General features: G+C 36.8%; 2 protein-coding genes across 2 annotated transcripts; one reads left to right on the top strand and one right to left on the bottom strand.

The window, feature by feature from the left end:
• The first annotated feature begins 5,666 nt into the window (after positions 1-5,666).
• On the top strand, positions 5,667-6,584 carry LOC142870455 (olfactory receptor 9G1-like). The gene has a single exon (XM_076001259.1). The coding sequence runs from the start codon at positions 5,667-5,669 to the stop codon at positions 6,582-6,584; it is 918 nt and encodes a 305-aa protein (XP_075857374.1).
• Positions 6,585-13,736: 7,152 nt separating this feature from the next.
• LOC105861328 (olfactory receptor 2G3-like) lies at positions 13,737-14,672 on the bottom strand. The gene has a single exon (XM_012746721.2). The coding sequence runs from the start codon at positions 14,670-14,672 to the stop codon at positions 13,737-13,739; it is 936 nt and encodes a 311-aa protein (XP_012602175.2).
• Between the last annotated feature and the right edge of the window lie 2,975 nt (positions 14,673-17,647).

Below are 17,647 nucleotides of genomic sequence, written 5' to 3'. Positions count from 1 at the left end.
ACACTTGAAGCAGCACAGCTTTAGATCAGAGTAAGAAGTTTGGATTTTATTCTTGTTATATTTGAGGATTTTAAGCAATAATGAACTATGATCTGATTTATGTCATAAATCAGATCATTATGACATAAATCAGATCATGAAGAAAATAGACTTTAGGAAACAAAAAATAGCAATAGCACCACTTAGGTAAGAAAAGTTGCTAGTGCCTCTGATTAGAATTGTATTGATGAAGGTGGTAAAGCTTGAACAAGGAAAAGAAAAGTTTGCTGAACCTATGCATAGTCTCTAGCCTTGCTACCATAGCTAATTTGTAATGCACACATGATTTAACTACTGGTTTATGGAGAAGGAAATAGGCTTTTCAGCCCCTTAGTGTATGTCATCCCATCCATCTCACTACTGAAAATCTTCTCTGCAATGGATGCCATTCAGTGGGCAATTATAATGGAATAGGAATTTCCTCTCACTGTCATTTCACAGAAATCTATCCATATAGCTCTCCCAGACTAATTCCAGTCTTAGTCTAAGTTTCTGCTCTGTCAGTCAACCCACTAGTTTCTGCTTAGAAAACAATGTAGAGACACACCTCAGACCACCACTCCTTCCATGCTAAAAGAAGAAAATCTAATGTACACCTTAATATTCTGTGTGTGCATGCTTTGGGCATAATTAGTATTTTTATCTACAATACTACCACTCACATGAAAAAATCAGGAATTCTTAGAGGACAGCTGAGTTTATGTTTTAGAGTGAGAAAATAAATAACATGTGCTTCAAGTGTTCTGTCATGATAGAAAACATAGAAGCTCCTACAAATTACATGGGCAGAGAAAAAAAGGAGCCAACCTAAGGCGTCCTTCCTGGTGAAGTTGTGGCATTCTCAGTGCTAAAGAAATTCTTGTAATAATAAAATTAAAATTCACTGCTAATTGCAATATATTGAAGCAATGAAATCCAAAAAAAAAAAAAAAAAAAGGCCAGGTTACTCATAAAAAGATAAAAAAAGGGGAAATTTTCCATAGAGAATATTAAAAGGTATTGATAAAACAAAAGAGGGTAAATATAATAGATTGCTCCATGCTGACTGGATTTTATCATTAAGACAGTGACATGATTTAATATGTACATGGCATGTAGAAATATATAGAAATTCAAATAAGTATAGATATTTCCATATTTCATTGATATGAGCAGTAAATAATAAATATTATTACTGTGTTTTCCAGATAGTGTCAATAAAATTAAGAGATCTATAAAGAAAGGGAGGTAATTATCAGGACTGATGATACAAATAAGGGGCAATGGTAATCACAAAATGTAACAATGTTAACTTCCATTCTGTGCCTATGCTGAGAATACCACCTACATGCATATCTCCTCCCCATATTTTCTTGTTACCAATTTTTCAACATTATTTTAATTTTCCAAGTACAGGACCAACACACCAATGTCTTAGCCACTTCCCATAATGGTCTGTAAGGTATGGAGACAATCAAAGACCCTTCAGACTATGTAATGACAGAGAACAAAAGATCAACATATCCTGATGAAAGCAAGTAAAGGTATACTATTGTCTCTGGCATATGAAAACCAAAAGCTTCTGGTTATCTTTCCTGACAAAAACTATAGAGACAATCTAACAGATTGGGATGTTGAGGTCCTCCAGGAACTTGAGAAAAACAAAAAGCGATTCTGACTCCTATGTTGGTGTACTTGTGTTGATAAATTTGACTTGATTAGTCCTTGCATTTCATTCTCTTTGGTTTCCCACCCTTAGAATCCAATCTCATGCATGCTTCCTAGACTCCTACTAATAAAATTTGATAAGATTCCATCATTCTTTTAGGGCATTTTTCCTATGAGAGCAGTTCTTGGATTTCTTCATCTGTAGTAATAATATTAATACTTAACCTTCACTACAGAGTCAGTGTGGAGTGGTGGGGTTGTGTGCTGAGAATTACATCAGTTATGAGGCAACACCCTAAGTACAGTCAACTAGAAGACTTGTTCAGGGGGAAAGCTAGTTCCCTCAAGTAGGGGGTAGTTAGGGATTGCCTCTGCAGACTAGGATGTTTTTGTTAGCTCTTTCCTTGGCAGCCCGATGTCCCTATCCCTTATTTTATGGTCCCAATTCCTCCCTCCACCATTTTTCTTTTAGCTTATCATAGATTCTCTGGCAATGTTTAGCATCTAATTGGTCATGCTTCTCTGCATTGCTTACAACCAGGCCCTGGCTTGGACTTCAGCCATATCATTCCTAGAAGAATACAGGTGATGAGGAACTCCTTCAAAGACGAAGCTGGGGCTTTTCAAATGCCCTTTCATATGGCCATACACAGTCTTCAAATAAAATACCCTGCAAATTTCATCACAAACATTATCATGGTTATATTAATGGCACAATTAATCAATCTTTCAGGGCCTTGCCCTCCACCTGAACTTCATGACATGGCACCACCGGTGGTAATTTAAATCCTAGGCAGCAGATATTTACATATTCTTTAAATATATCAGCAAACTAATCTTAGAAACTCAATTTGAGGATTCGAGTCTAGGGCTGTTCCTAATATCCATTACCATATTAGTCAGAATCCTGCCAGTAAAGAGATGGCCCATTCAAACCAGAAAATTTAAGGAAAATTTAATAAAGGTACTATTCACAAAAATATGAAAAGAATATTGACAAACTACAAAGCATAGACTAATCTTCTGTCTCAGAGTCTTACAACATCTAGGCCTGAAGGGAGAAGAGAAAGAGCAGTTATCACAACCCGAGGGAAAGATTGGGTGACGTGCGCAACTGGGTGGCAAGGCGCTAGCTTTGGCATTGATCCTGAGATGAATGTGGCCTTTGATTTCCCCACAAGGAAAGAGCCTGAAAATAAGTGCTTTGACCTCAGTCTTTTTTCTTCTTTCAATTCCCACCCACGTTGACCAATTTAATTGATACAGTTCACACAGGTTGGGCTCTGGGAGCAGAGATCAGATGGAAAAGGATGGCAGTCAATCATGGGGGGAAATGGAAGTTTTCCAACACCCCACAGAAATACTAGTACCTGCATGTTTATCAGTATTCAGATGTACCTGTATAAACGCAAACATCGGAGATACACACATACACACATACCTAAAATTTGGATTCAGCAAAACTAATATAGAATATACATGGTTTGTGATGTAAAATGATGACCAAATACATCTACCAATGGGGAATTACACTTTCTAAACAAAACCTTTCTGAATTTCATTAAATAAGGATGACTCAATGTCACCAATGCGTATTTCTGCTTAATTGCCTTGTTTGTCAGTCCCTCAAGCTATAAAACCATGAGGAATTCAATGAGTATTAAGCCCATGGGATCTAATAGCTGTTATAAAAGATTCTGGAACTAGCTATTTGAGTGTTGAAATGTTGAAATAAGGTGTTGCTGTGAATTTTGGTAAGTTGCATAATTCAATTATTACTGGCGGGATAGAAATTTTGCTTTATTCCTATAAAAACTCAATGTCTAATTACATTGTTATATTACAGGAATTGCAAAGCATCATTTTCATGCCCCATGATCATTCTATTGCAGGTTCTGAAGCTGCTGAGAGTAAAAAGGGAGACATAACTTTACCTACTAGTTATGGGGAGAAAGGACAATTTATGTTAAAGGAAGGGGTGGAAAATAAAGTAAACAATTGACACAGTAAAGGAGAAGCCACTGAGGAACATTTACCAAAGGAATAAAGTTTTGTGTGTATCTTGAGATCCCTACAGACCAGCAGAATAAAGAGAGACTTTCCATACTCATGCCCAAAATAAACCATGAAGAGTGTTTTTTAAAAATATCTATTTTTCCCAGAAGGCGGGACAGCACAAGGTAACATTTAAAAAGAATATCAGACAACAACTTACCATGACAATCATGTCACAATCGCTGAGTGTCACAATCTCTGAAATTGGCCAGAAGAAAAGTCCTTCCTTAAGGCAAAACTTTAACCTGTGACCTAGGATTTATGTTTAAGCCTCAAGAAAAAAATCATGGAACGTGAAATATTTTGTTTGTGCTCATTTGTGTTGTGAATTGGAAATGGAATTTTTCTAATGAGAATATCCACAGAGTTCAGGTTGCGAAAGATATTTGTGGCCCCAAAACTTTCATTATTATTATTAGAGAAATGGAATATAAGATAGAAATAAAATCATTTCATTGCAACATTATGAAAACTTCAGAGTCATCAAGAAAGCTATGGGCCAAAGGGAAGTAGGATGGACTACTGAAGGAAAATAGCAAAGGTAAAAAGGGATAGTATTGTCACCAGTTTGACTATCTTTACTATTTTGCATAGTAAATTCTACCATTGTATGATAATATGACAATAATAACTAATACAATATTAAATACTCAGCACATAACTATTATTGGAAAGCAGATATTCTTCTAACCTCCTTAAATACAAATACATTGCCTCTATTAAATTCCTGTAGAATTTTGTAGGAATTTGTTATTATAGATGAGAAGCACATTACATTACACACGAGGACATTGATTTTCCAGAGGACTAAATTTTCAAAGCTGACTGAGCTCTAAATGGTTGGAATCAGAATTCAACCCAGGTCCGTCTGATGCTACATCTCATGCTGAAACAGTTGGTGTTACCTTTCAAAATTATTGTATAATTTTCTGCAAAATACTTTTGTATACATATGCCTTTAATCTTCACACATCTACAAAGTATCATCACTGCTATTCTAATAATAATAAAGGCCAATGTCACAGCATTTCTCAAATTATTACATGGAGTCACTTTGTATCATAATCACTTTGGGCTACTTAGGGGGAAAGTGCTGCCCTGGAAACCTGACCTGTTAAATTTGGATCTCGTGGGGATGAAGCTCAAGAAGTTACAAATTTAGCAATATGTCAGGGGGTGTTTGTGTTCTCTGAATTAGAAGCCCTCTGACTGCATATTTCAGTGGTCACACTTTGTATTCTGTTGACTATTCCTTCCTTATTTTTCTTGTGAGCTGCTTGTGAAGAGTATGGGATAGTCTGAGATTTCTAGTTATGGCACGTAACATGGGATGGCAAACAATTCTATTAGGGGTTAAATGCCATCATTACAGCAGACCAGAATGTGGATTGGATTTGGTTGACATGCATCTTGATAATACAGTGGCCCATCCATATATCAAATATTCTATCATTTGTGCCTACCTTGTGACAGACACTATTTTAAGTAATCATATCCTGCAGAACACAAAACAAGCTACAAAACATGCCCTTCATCCTAATGGTGGCAATAGACAGCAAATAAGAAAAGTGAGTCAATTACATGTTGAGCCAAAGGGACAGTGCTCTGGAGAAGAATAATTCAGGGAAGGAGGGTAAAGAGTGTATGTGTGTGTGAGGGGGGGGGGTGATAAGAGTGGTTCAGGAAGACCAGATTGAGAAGGCAACATATTTTTCAGGAAGCAAAGGGACTACAAAAAATTATAAGCAGAATGAACAGTGAGTGCAAATATTTTGAACATAAACAAAATATTTTGATCTACATAATTGGTCCTAGAGTTCTAGGATTACCAGAGAGGTAATATGTTACATACATTCTATTTATTCAGCACAGTGATTCCAACCGAGCTCTCATTTTCTCTTCTTTTAGGTGAGATTCCTGCAGCCATGGAGAGGAGCAATCGCACAGTGAGTGAGTTTCTCCTGCTGGGCTTCACGACAGATCCAGTGATACAGCTGGCTCTGTTCGTGGTGTTCCTCGGGGTGTACTCTCTGACCCTGGTAGGAAATAGCACCCTCATGGTGCTGATCTGTAATGACTCCCATCTCCACACACCCATGTATTTTTTCATTGGAAATCTGTCTTTTCTGGATCTCTGGTATTCCTCTGTCTACACTCCAAAGATCCTAATGACCTGCATCTCTGAAGACAAAAGCATCTCCTTTGCTGGCTGCCTGTGCCAGTTCTTCTTCTCTGCGGGGCTGGCCTATAGTGAGTGCTACCTGCTGGCTGCCATGGCTTATGACCGCTATGTGGCCATCTCCAAACCCCTGCTCTATGCTCAGGCCATGCCCAGAAAACTATGTACATTTTTGGTCACAGCCTCGTATCTCGGTGGGTTTATTAACTCTTCCATCATCACCAAAAGAACGTTTTCCTTTAACTTCTGCGGTGATAACATCATTGATGACTTTTTCTGTGATTTGCTTCCCCTGATGAAGCTGGCCTGTGGCAAGAAAGATGGCTACCAGGTTCTGATGTACTTCCTCCTGGCCTCCAACGTGATCACGCCTGCCTCACTCATCCTCGCCTCCTACCTCTTCATCATCGCCACTGTCTTGAGGATCCGCTCTACCCGGGGCCGCCTCAAAGCCTTCTCCACATGCTCCTCCCACCTGATCTCCGTTACCTTATACTATGGCTCCATTCTCTACATCTACTCTCGCCCCCAATCTAGCTATTCTTTGGATAGGGACAAAATAGTTTCTACATTTTACACCGTGCTCTTCCCCATGCTGAACCCCATGATCTACAGTCTGAGGAATAAGGATGTGAAAGAGGCTCTGAATAAACTCTTCAAATAAATCAAGGTCATCTCCTTCTAAGGAGAAGCAAAGACAATTTTAGATCAGGCCATTCGTATTTCAAACAGAGCTATCATTGTGCTTCATTGTGATCAAGGATTCTTATAATGCAAGTTACAATTTCCACCCTTGACACATGCTCAAGTTCAAGAGTTCAAGAGACATAAAATAAGAAAATTAGGAACATTCAGGAGAATAAATCAGAATACAAACTCTATGTCTTTGGATTTAATTTCATGTTACTTTAAATTAAAAACAAACATAAAACTGAAGCTTCCAAATTCTCCTCTACCTTCATAAAGTGACAGAACAGTCTACTTCTTTAGCCTAAGAATATTTGGCTGACTGATACAGGCAGAATAGGATCTTGCTGCTTCCTAGAAATATGAACAAGTGTGCAAAATCAGTTTTAATATGTTCTTATGATTAGTAACTAAATGATATTCATCACTTTCTTTTAACAGAATATCCTACACATTTTTTATAAATACATTTTCCCCCATGAGGTACCAACACAAAGATCAATAGCACCCAATAAATAACTTAATACAAACTAGACCCAGTTGGCATGATCTTATAATTTATATGTCTCTTATATAAGTTTCTCCAGTAACGAAAAAAATCTATCAAGATCCCATAGATGTGGTTTTTGTGATTCACTGTGTAACTCACAGAGCTCCTCTTTATTTTATAGGGGTGAACTTACATCCAAATTGTGACATTCTGAGCTTCAAAATGCAATTATTTTAAAAAGAAAAGATAATAACTTTACTGAAGTGAAACAACTTGAAAAATAAAAGTCTACGAGTACACTTTATTCAAAGGGAAAGATTTTATATAGATAATACATATAGATATGATACAAAAAAGGATATTTCACTTAGCATAATGTCCTCTACGTTCATCCATGTTGTTGCAAGTGAGAAAATTACCTTTTTAAGGCTGAATAGTATTCCATTGCATATATATACCACATTTTTTAAACCATTCATCTGATAATGGGCACTTAGGTTGTTTCCAAATCTTAGCTGTTTACGAATAACAATGCAACAAACATGGGGGTGCAGATATTTCCTTTACATATAGATTTCAATTCCTTTGGATATATACCCAGAAGTAGAATTGCTGGATCATATGGTAATTCTATTTTTAGTATTTTGTGGAACTTCCATATCATTTTTTAAAAACGGCTGTAAAATTTACTTTCCCACCAAAAGTGTACAAAGCTTCCTTTTTCTTCACATCCTTGCCAACACTTGTTATGTTTTTTTTTTTTCCTTGTGATAATGCATTTTCCAACAGGTGTGATGTGACACCTTATTGTGCTAAGTGAAATAAGCCAGGCACAGAAAGACTAATATTGCATGATGTCACTTATATTTGGAATGGAAAAATTCAAATTCGTAGAAGCAGAGAGTAGAATGGTGGTTACCAGTCACTGAGGTGGGAGTAGTTGGGGAAAAGGGAAATGTGGTCAAAGGATACAAAGTTCAGTTAGACAGGAAAAATAAGTTCTGGTGATCTATTGCATAGCAAGGTGAGTAGAGTTAATAACAATGTGTTGTGCATTTAAAGGTTACTTAAAGAGTGCTTTATAAATGTTATCACCACAAAGGAATTATAAGTATGTAAAATAGTGGATGCATTAATTATTGTGATATGTTCATTCAACAATTCATGCTTGTATTGAAGCATCACATTGTACCACATAAGCAGATACAATTATTTGTCAATAAAAGTAAAATTAAAAATAAAAAGGATATGTATCATAGGTTTCATTTAATTTTGATTAATTTTCAAAGTAAAACAACATTAATGTAATTTATATTTATAAACATAAATACTTTCTTGTTTGTATTTTTGCAAGCAATAGAGAAAGAAAACACAATAAACTGTAAATTAGGCAGGAAGATCCAGAATATGCAGGATCACCACACGGAGCAGGAAGGAAAGATCTGCACAGGAAGTCATGCGCATTAATCTGGAAAGTGGTCCAAGGATATAATCAGTACTAGTTATAACACAGAGTAGTACAGCAGAAACAGAGTCTCGGAGTCACTGCTTCGTGGGAAGACAACGCTTCCCAGTATTTAAACTGTAATGTAGCCTAGCCTACCACAACTGAAATAGTTAGGGCCCTTCATTTAATAATAAAACAAATATATATTGAAAACCTAACAACCAAATGGGTATTACAATTGTTAAAAATCAAAGTAGGAGAGTAGAATGATGGTTATCAGAGGATGGGAAGAGTACCAGGGAAGAAGGGTTAAGGCAGGGATGGTTAATGGGTAAAAAATATAGCTAGAAAATTAGATACAATGAACAATGTTTGATAACACAACAAAGTGATTACAGTCAATATTGAGTTATGGTATACATTAAAATAACTAAAAAGTGGAATTGGAATGTTTATAGTGTTCAACTGACAACTATTTTTAGTATTCAAGTTTAGAAAATCAAAGATCTAAAGTGCTCTAAAAGAAATTTTAACCGGCTGACTCATTTTTGTGCAAATTCTTTTGGTAAAATCCATTAAAGAAAGTGTCAACACACTCTATAAGGCTCTCATATTGGGTGACGCAAATCTGAGGCCTGTAGCTCAACGGCTCTGAACCATGGACACTAATGAAAATCTAATGGATGCTCTTGAACAGATCAGCACACAAACAAGACTTCCCAGGCCCATTCTTAGGGGGAATCTTCAAATCCTTGAAGCCCATCTATGTTCTCCCTAGTGATCAATGGACATAGATTAAGAACTTCTGCTTTAGTACAGGTAGAGAAAACCATTCAGGCTAGAAAAGGAGATAGAAGCTCATTGCTGAAGCATTCCCAAATAAGAGACCAATAAATTCTTTATGTTTGAAAAGTCCTGACTTCTCTTTCACATATTAAAAATCTTTTCCAGTAACAAAATCAAACAATGGTAAACATGCCAATCATAGTCTCTATAACAGGCTGCATAGTCATATGAATTTGTTTCCTAAAATCAGCAAAGAGTTGATAATCCCTGTACCAGGGGCTCTGAAGGCAAAAACTGATGCAGAAATGGTTAAGAGCAGAGATGTCAGAGTGAGATAAAACTGAGATTGAATTCTGCTTTCTCTACTCTCCAGCTTTATGACGTCAGGTGAGAATTTTCTAAACAATCTGTACTTAAGACCTGGTGGACAATATAAGATATGTATACCTGACCGCATGGAGTTTACACCTATAGGGAGATAAGAGGAATGCAAATACTCTGTATTACAGGAAAAAATAACACCAAAAAACAAAAAAAAGAAAAAAAGGAAGATTGCAAAGTGCTTTGGTAACTGATCCTAGAAAGATAGCACATCCTCTTGGGAGACAAGGGTAGGCATTATGGAGAAGGGGGCATTGAGTTGTCTTTAAATCATGGACCAGAATCTAAAGAAAGAAGCAAAATGAGGTAGGGAGTACCAGAGGGAGAAAACAGTAAATATAGGCAAAGGGGCTGGAAACTGTGGGGCCTGTACATGGGCCATTAGGGCTGAGTACCAAGTAGGAGGGTTTAGTGATGAAGCTGAAATGTAGCCCACTGATCTGGCATCAATATAAGTATGTGGGAGATTATCACTTGGGGAGCAGATATTTCTATCACGTATCCATTAGCAGAGCAAACTTTCAAGAAACAAGTACAGCAACATAATCATTAGGCTGGTATTATAAATCTGAGTAGGCTCTGGCTACTTGAATCAGGTTTACAGGCACAGATGGTGTGCTTTTCTTAGTGGGGCTTGAATAAAACTCTTACATTTAGCCCCATGTCTGGTTTTACGCCAAGGCAAGAATTTAGCCTGAAGTCGCTGCCTTCAATCTCTATGTTGGAGAGGATACTTGAAGTTATTAGGGTCTCAGTTTCCCAAAGGATCTCATAAATAGCCCTGTCGCCTAAATTTAGAAATATAAAATTGCCAAAGTCCTTTTCTTGGTATTTCAGAACTTCTTTCTAAACCATCTGTTTGGTATTATTCTGCTTTTCCTCATCCACTACTTCCACATCCTCTACTTCATTCTCCTTTGACAGTCTCAACTTCATGACTCAGGAAGTCCAAACTCTTCCTTTAAAGACCAGCTTACATACCATTCCTCAGAAATTCCTCTTTCTCCAATCTACTAGGCTGGTAGAAAACACTCTCTTCTGAATAGCAAAATCCCTCAATTTGTAACTCATGATTGTGTGTGAGTATTGTAATCATGTGTAAATGTTTTGAAGGAAGGCACTGTATAAGATGCATCTGGGTTTTTCCCATCATAATAATAAGCTCATAATAGACACTTAAAGGATATTTGTGTGAAGAAACAAGTAATAAGAAATGTTTTTGGCTGCACTGCTTTAAACATCTACATGCACTACAAAACTGTGCAGCCACAAGGGGGACTGTGGAAGCAGCCATGTTGGTACCTGCGTGTTTAACTCTGTTAAATGAAGTGTTAATGAGGACAGCAAGCTTCTTCACCAGACCTGACTTTAGGAGACTAGACCAGAGCCCATGATGAAGCAACACCATGAATGGCAGCCACAGGTGAAATAGGAAATTCCACATTTTCAGCTTCATCCTCAGCCATTCCCTTCCATATCTCACCTCCTAGAAGTTCAAGTCACAGCGATCTAAGTATACCATGCATTTCCCCCTGTGTATACTTTTGCTTATGCTAATCCTTTTGCTCCAAAATCCACAGACCCACCTGGAACATGCCTACTTCTGTTTCATGTCACAAATCAATCAATTTATAGAATCAATGCTTTTATAAATCATTTTTAGAAACACCCTCCAGTGTTTTCTCATCTGCAAAATGGTGCCAATGACACCTACAGAATGGGGTTGCTATGAGGACTAAAGAAAATAATGTTATTGTAGCCAGTTGTCCCTCTTGCTCAAAGCAGTTTTGGTTTTTGACTATTGTCCTGAAGGAGGTATCAGTAGTGCTACACTTCACTCACAAAAACTCTCTTGTTCAGATGTTAAACTATATGAAAAGCTGATGTAGTGTATTGAAACAAGTCTAGGTTTAATAAGTGGTTGATCTCCAATGTTCTAGAGAAGTACTATCTATGCAATTCTACTATAACACTAAAACATATATACCTTAATATGATGACTCTCTTGGTAGACTGTGAGACTTTAAGAAAGGCTCATTTTTTTATCTTCAAGTATTGGAATGTATGAAGTGAGCAACAAATGTTCATTGAACAAATGAATGACCATACCTTATTGGGCTAGAGAACAACTACTGAAACTTAGATCTTATTTCAGGTCTCAGGAAATCTACTATATATATATATATATATATATATATATATATATATATAACTCATATATATACATATATTAGAACTCATATATATATGAGTTTTATATATGTATATATATGAGTTCTTTAAGATTCATAGGGGAGTATTAGTAACCTATTTCTTCACCTTATGAAACTGGAGTCATGACAGTTTTAATGGCATGCAGATGTGCTCTTAGCTTCTGCATGTAGAGCTGATACTGGAGCTAGTTTCTGCTGGTTTCTACTCCAGTATTTTCTAGAGTTGTGTATAGCACTATAAAAAGTGGCATACATGATGAAATTTAGGGAAGAAGTTTGGGGAACTTCTATAAAGGACTAGATTTGTGGCTATCTTTAGTCTGGTGATTGGATTAGATTCATTAATCAGGATTTATACAAAATTATGTTATGAAGCTCCCATTGAAAGAGCTACATTTGTCTATGACTATGGTGAGTTAAATCTTTGCAAGGCCAAGTGAGCTAGAGAAGTCACCATAACATGAATAGGTAGAAGAAAAGAGGCAAAATAGGACATGACATCCAAAGAAGCATTTCAGATTTCAGGTTATGTTGAAAGAGTGATATCAATGAGGCACAATTGGTATTAATTATTAATATTTCCCCTTCACCATTTTATAATCCTTATACTTTATAATTGTGGTATTAAATGATGTTTTCATGTTTCAAGAGGAAAGATATAGATTAGGAAAAATGGTAACATGGTGTATGATAGTAATGGTTATTATATCCTCTATACCAATAGTCATGATATTGAAACCTTTCATCACTGCATTATCATTATTAAAATAAACAAGTTATGTCCAAAAAATGAAAATTAAAAACCCATTTCAGAATAAATTTTGTCAAGTTTATAGTAAACCTATTTTCAGAGATAATAGATATGGTGATGATATTCATAGACACATAGATAGATACTTAGAGATTATATAATCTGACAACCATTTCATTTTTAAAAGAAGGCCCATAGAAAAGAAATGATTTCCCACATTCATAGCTAAATTAGAAGCTTGAAATTACAATTGTCTTCTTCCTGTTCTAAATATAGTTTCATTATATTCACATCTAATGGGTGCGGTGGGCACTGTCTGGGGGATGGACATGCTTATAGCTCTGACTTAGGCGGGGATAAAGCAACATATGTAACCTAAACATTTGTACCCCCATAACATTCTGAAATAAAAAAAAAAGAAAATAGTTTATAGAATAAAGATATAAGGAAAGAAAAGTAAACAAATAAATATAGGCAGAAGAACTATCTTTTTTCTAACTGATATAATTTCAAACAATGAATTTCAGATAGCCTGTGATTTTATTTATTTTTTAAAATTTTTGTTAGCCTGTGATTTTAAAGAAATAAGTTTTTTTTTTCAGTGACTAACAAAATAGTAGCCATTTTATTAACTGATTAACACTTAAGTGCACATAGAGTAATGACATACATTGGGTGTCAGGCAGATGGGAGGGGGGAGGAGGGAATGGGTCTATACACACCTAATGGGTGCAGTGTGCACTATCGGGGGGATGGACATGCTTGAAGCTCTGACTCAGGTGAGGCAAGGGCAATATACATAACCTAAAATTTGTACCCTTGGAATATCCGGAAATAAAAAAAATAGTCGCCATTCAATGAAGGGAGTTGTTTTAACACATTATAGCTCTGCTTGTGACCTTGGAGGAAATAATTTTTTGTGTTGAGTTTGCCTCTGGATTTATGTGACTTCTATGAGTAGCAGGACAGGTATTGAGTGCCCAACCCATTTTTTTTTTTACTCTTCAACTTCATGTTCATAAGATAATTAACAGCGAAGGTTAGTATCCCATTAATAGCTCTCATGTTCTCTGTTTCATGATAGCTCTTCTTAAAGCTCCTTTCACATCCTGGTTCCTTAGGCTGTAAATCAAGGGGTTGAGCATGGGTGTGACCACTGTGTAGAACACTGTAATGATCTTGCCTCCAGCCCAGGATGACTTTGATGGAGGTCTCATGTACATGAAGCTGGCAGTCCCATAAAATAAGGCCACCACTGTCAAGTGGGAGGCACAGGTGGATAGTGCTTTGTATCTGCCAGAGGCTGACCGCATCCTGAGAACAGACTGAAGGATCCGGGCATATGAAACAACAATGAGTAGGAAAGGGATGAAGACGATGATGATGCTGAAGATAAAAACAACGAATTCAGTGAGGGAGGTATCTGTGCAAGCCAGCTTCAGGACAGAAAGCACCTCACAGAAAAAGTGATTCAGGGTATTGGGCCCACAGTAGGGCAAACTCAAGGTGAGGACATTGATAACCATGGAACTCAGGAAACTACTGGACCAGGACATGACTGCCAGTTGGACACAGGTGTTACGATCCATAATGACAGTGTAATGAAGAGGATGACAAATGGCCACATACCTGTCATAAGCCATGACACCGAGAAGAACACACTCAATCATTCCAAAGGAGAGGGAGAAGTACATCTGAGTAGCACAGCCAGAGAATGAGATGGTATTCTTTTTCCTCACCATGTTGGACAGCATTTGTGGGACATTGGTGGACGTGTAGCAAATGTCCAGGAACGACAAATTAGTGAGGAAGAAGTACATGGGGGTTTGGAGACGAGGTTCTATCTGGATAATAGTAATGATGATAATATTCCCAGATACTGTTAATAAATAAAAGAACAAGAACATAACGAAAACAATAGGCTGCATCTTTGGCTGAGATGAGAGACCCAGGAAAACAAATTCAGTCACAGTGAAGTTCGTTTTCATGGAATCCATTTCTGCAGGTCACCTTCCTCTCATATAACTATTCACTCACTTGAAGACAAAATCTAATGCCCTATTATTATGTCAGAGTTTTGGAAATCCAAGACATAAGAAAATATGGAGAAATCTTGGTCTGAGATTGTGTCTCAAGTAGTTGATCTACACTACAAATGGAAATTTTTTCTCCTGATTTGGAGACAATATTCTCATGAGATAAGACTATTAAATTCAAATACTGACCAGAGTTAAACAGATACTTTTGATTCTTCTAAATAGGAATGCTCTTTTGCCCATTCATAATCATTTCAAATCCTATTCATTCTTCAAAGCCTTATTCATATCTCACCTACTTCAAAAATATTCAATTCTTATTTTGTTCTACACACAACAACAAAGCAGCATGATGCAGCAGTCAAGTAAATAGCAATGAAGGTCATTGCTTCATGTGACACCGGACCAATCTCTAAGTACTGGCAGGAACAGCAGCTTGTGCTTCTGTTATCACCCTGGGGCAACCTTCTAGTGCTTAGACACCCTGACACCCAAAAGAACAAAGACTGCACACACCAACAATAAAAGTAGTCACGAGGAACAGTAATTACTAATTCTCTCAGCTTCACCACTTCCACCCTGTGTGATCTGGGATGGTTTTGCTATGTGTAAAATGAGAATAATAGAAGAACCAATTTTGTGAGGAGTTTTAAAAGGTTAAAAGAAATAATGCAGGTGGGGCATGGTGACTCACACGTGTAATCCCAGGACATTGGGAGGCTGAGGCAGGAGGATTTCTTGAGGCCAGGACAATCCTGGGCAAGATAGGGAGGTCTTGCAAAGAATTAAATAAATTAGCAGGGCTTGGTGGCACACATCTTTCGTTGTAGGAACTCAGGGGGCTCAACAGTGTGATTACTTGAGCCTGGGAGCTGGAGATTGAAGTGAAATGTGATCGCACCACTGTACTCCAGCCTGGACAACAGAGTGAGACTCTCTCTCAAAAAAAATAAAATAAATAAAATAATAATAATAATAATATATACAAAGAAACAAAGAATTTAAGACAATTTCTACATATAAGAGGCAATCCAGAAATAGTGTCTATCATTAATTGTCCTAATAACAAACAGTGATGCTTCAATTATCTGTAATTCATTTCTCTAATAAGAAATATTTCAGGGAAATAATAATAATAAAAAGTATCAAGATAAGTTAAAGTTAGTAATCTAGTTATTGAGAGTTTCCTAGGACCCTTCCTGTGCCTGTTTGCCCCTAGTTTACACACAGGTAATCCTGTGTATATTTGGGTAACTGACTTCTACTTTGAGCAGTTTAAGAACTTAAGAGAAGCAATGCAGAGACAGATGGGGTAATGAAGAAACCTACAAGTAGGCAGAGTTAAAATAGCAAGAAGCAGCATTCAATCATCCATCCACTCGTTTTTTCATTCCTTTCTTTCTTTTTGCTTTTTTTTTTTCTTCTGCTTTTCAAAATTACCTTTTTTGATATTCTAGTATGTACCAGATTCTCAGCATACGCCGGTAAATATAGCAAACATTCTTGATTCTCTCATAGAGCATACAGTCCAAGGAAACTTGCAATAAAGGAAACTGACTGGTTCCTGAGGGAGTGGAGAATCTTGCTCAAGAAGACATTTAAGAAACAAGTAGTTTCGGGTCAGGAAAAAATAATAGATCATGGAAAATGTCCTTTTGCATACAATACTAACTCACATGTAGTATTTTTTTAGACAGCGTTCATAAACTTTGATTTAAATCAGGGTTTTTCAAATCAAATGATTCTATGAACTGGTCAACTAAATTACATAAAGTACCAAGTCAAGGGGCAAAGGAAAAATGGACCTGGAAAGAGGAGACAGAAGTCAAGTCACATAGTTCTGGTTTGTCAAAAGTAGCAGGAAAAGGAGTGGACAGAAGAGGCTACAAGTTCCCTTCCATGTGCTCCAGGTACCAGTTAGAAAGTTCTGCTCCAAATAGAAATGTTTTGGGGACTTTTAGAAGTGATTATTGTGACAACAAATGACATTCACAGTGAGTTTCTCTGTCGGCAACAGAATGACACATAATTGATCAACTGAAGGTGAAGCACCCAGGATCTGCCATCTGACCGCCTGCATTACACGCCGGCCTCCATCTCTTGTGGGCTGAGGGGTCTTGTGCAATTCACGCCAGTCTGTGCCTTATCTTCCTCATCTGTAGGATGGGTCAAAAGTAGCACCTAACTTATAGAGTCGATGAAGGAATTAAATGAGATAGTGTGCATGAATCACCTATAACAGAATTAAGCATGGATTGTAAGTGCTCCATACGTATTAACTATTATCAACACAGTATCATTATGCTCTGTGATCCTCAGTAGAGGATTCTTATTAAGTATATAGAACAGGAATTGTTGGCAACCCTTTTGAAAAATGACGAGAGACAATATATTTAAGACACTAAACAACTTGTGCAAGGTCACTTGGGGATTTACTGAATATATGTGCAAGCACCTAAAACCTAGTGAAAGGGCTATCAAACATATCCCTATTTAAAGCATTTGACTTATCACTATGAAGGCATTTAGAGCCTATATAAACTCATATAAGCCCAATGCGCATTTAACATTGTCAAAATTCATGATGTCCCTTCATTGGTTATTGGTTCATCAACAAATGAACTTTACTGTTACAAAAAAATAAATAACTAAGAATTTTACGGACTAAAGAATAAAGGTTATGTCACATCATAATCTTATCATCCACCCATTAAATAAGAACATTAGAAAGGGTTACTAGGCAGCACAAAATGTATTTTTCTAATGGATCCATCACTATGTTATAAAAATTATGCTGGAGAAGGAATTATCATTTGATGAAATAAAATCATCACTTATAGTGCTTACGAAGAACATTGTTGATGATAATTTACCACTTAGTGTGAGTTACTTTCACATATCCTTTGAACAAATCACTGGGGTCTGGTTTTGATAAA

The sequence above is a fragment of the Microcebus murinus genome, chromosome 4 (genome assembly GCF_040939455.1).
Source record: "Microcebus murinus isolate Inina chromosome 4, M.murinus_Inina_mat1.0, whole genome shotgun sequence".
Taxonomy (NCBI): domain Eukaryota; kingdom Metazoa; phylum Chordata; class Mammalia; order Primates; family Cheirogaleidae; genus Microcebus; species Microcebus murinus.
The sequence above is the reverse complement of the archived record's forward strand: the minus strand, read 5'-3'. Positions and strand labels throughout refer to the sequence as shown.

Bases quoted from the DNA above. Each gene is read 5' to 3' on its own strand.
- LOC142870455 (XM_076001259.1), top strand. From the start codon at position 5,667: ATGGAGAGGAGCAATCGCACAGTGAGTGAGTTTCTCCTGCTGGGCTTC.
- LOC105861328 (XM_012746721.2), bottom strand. From the start codon at position 14,672: ATGGATTCCATGAAAACGAACTTCACTGTGACTGAATTTGTTTTCCTG.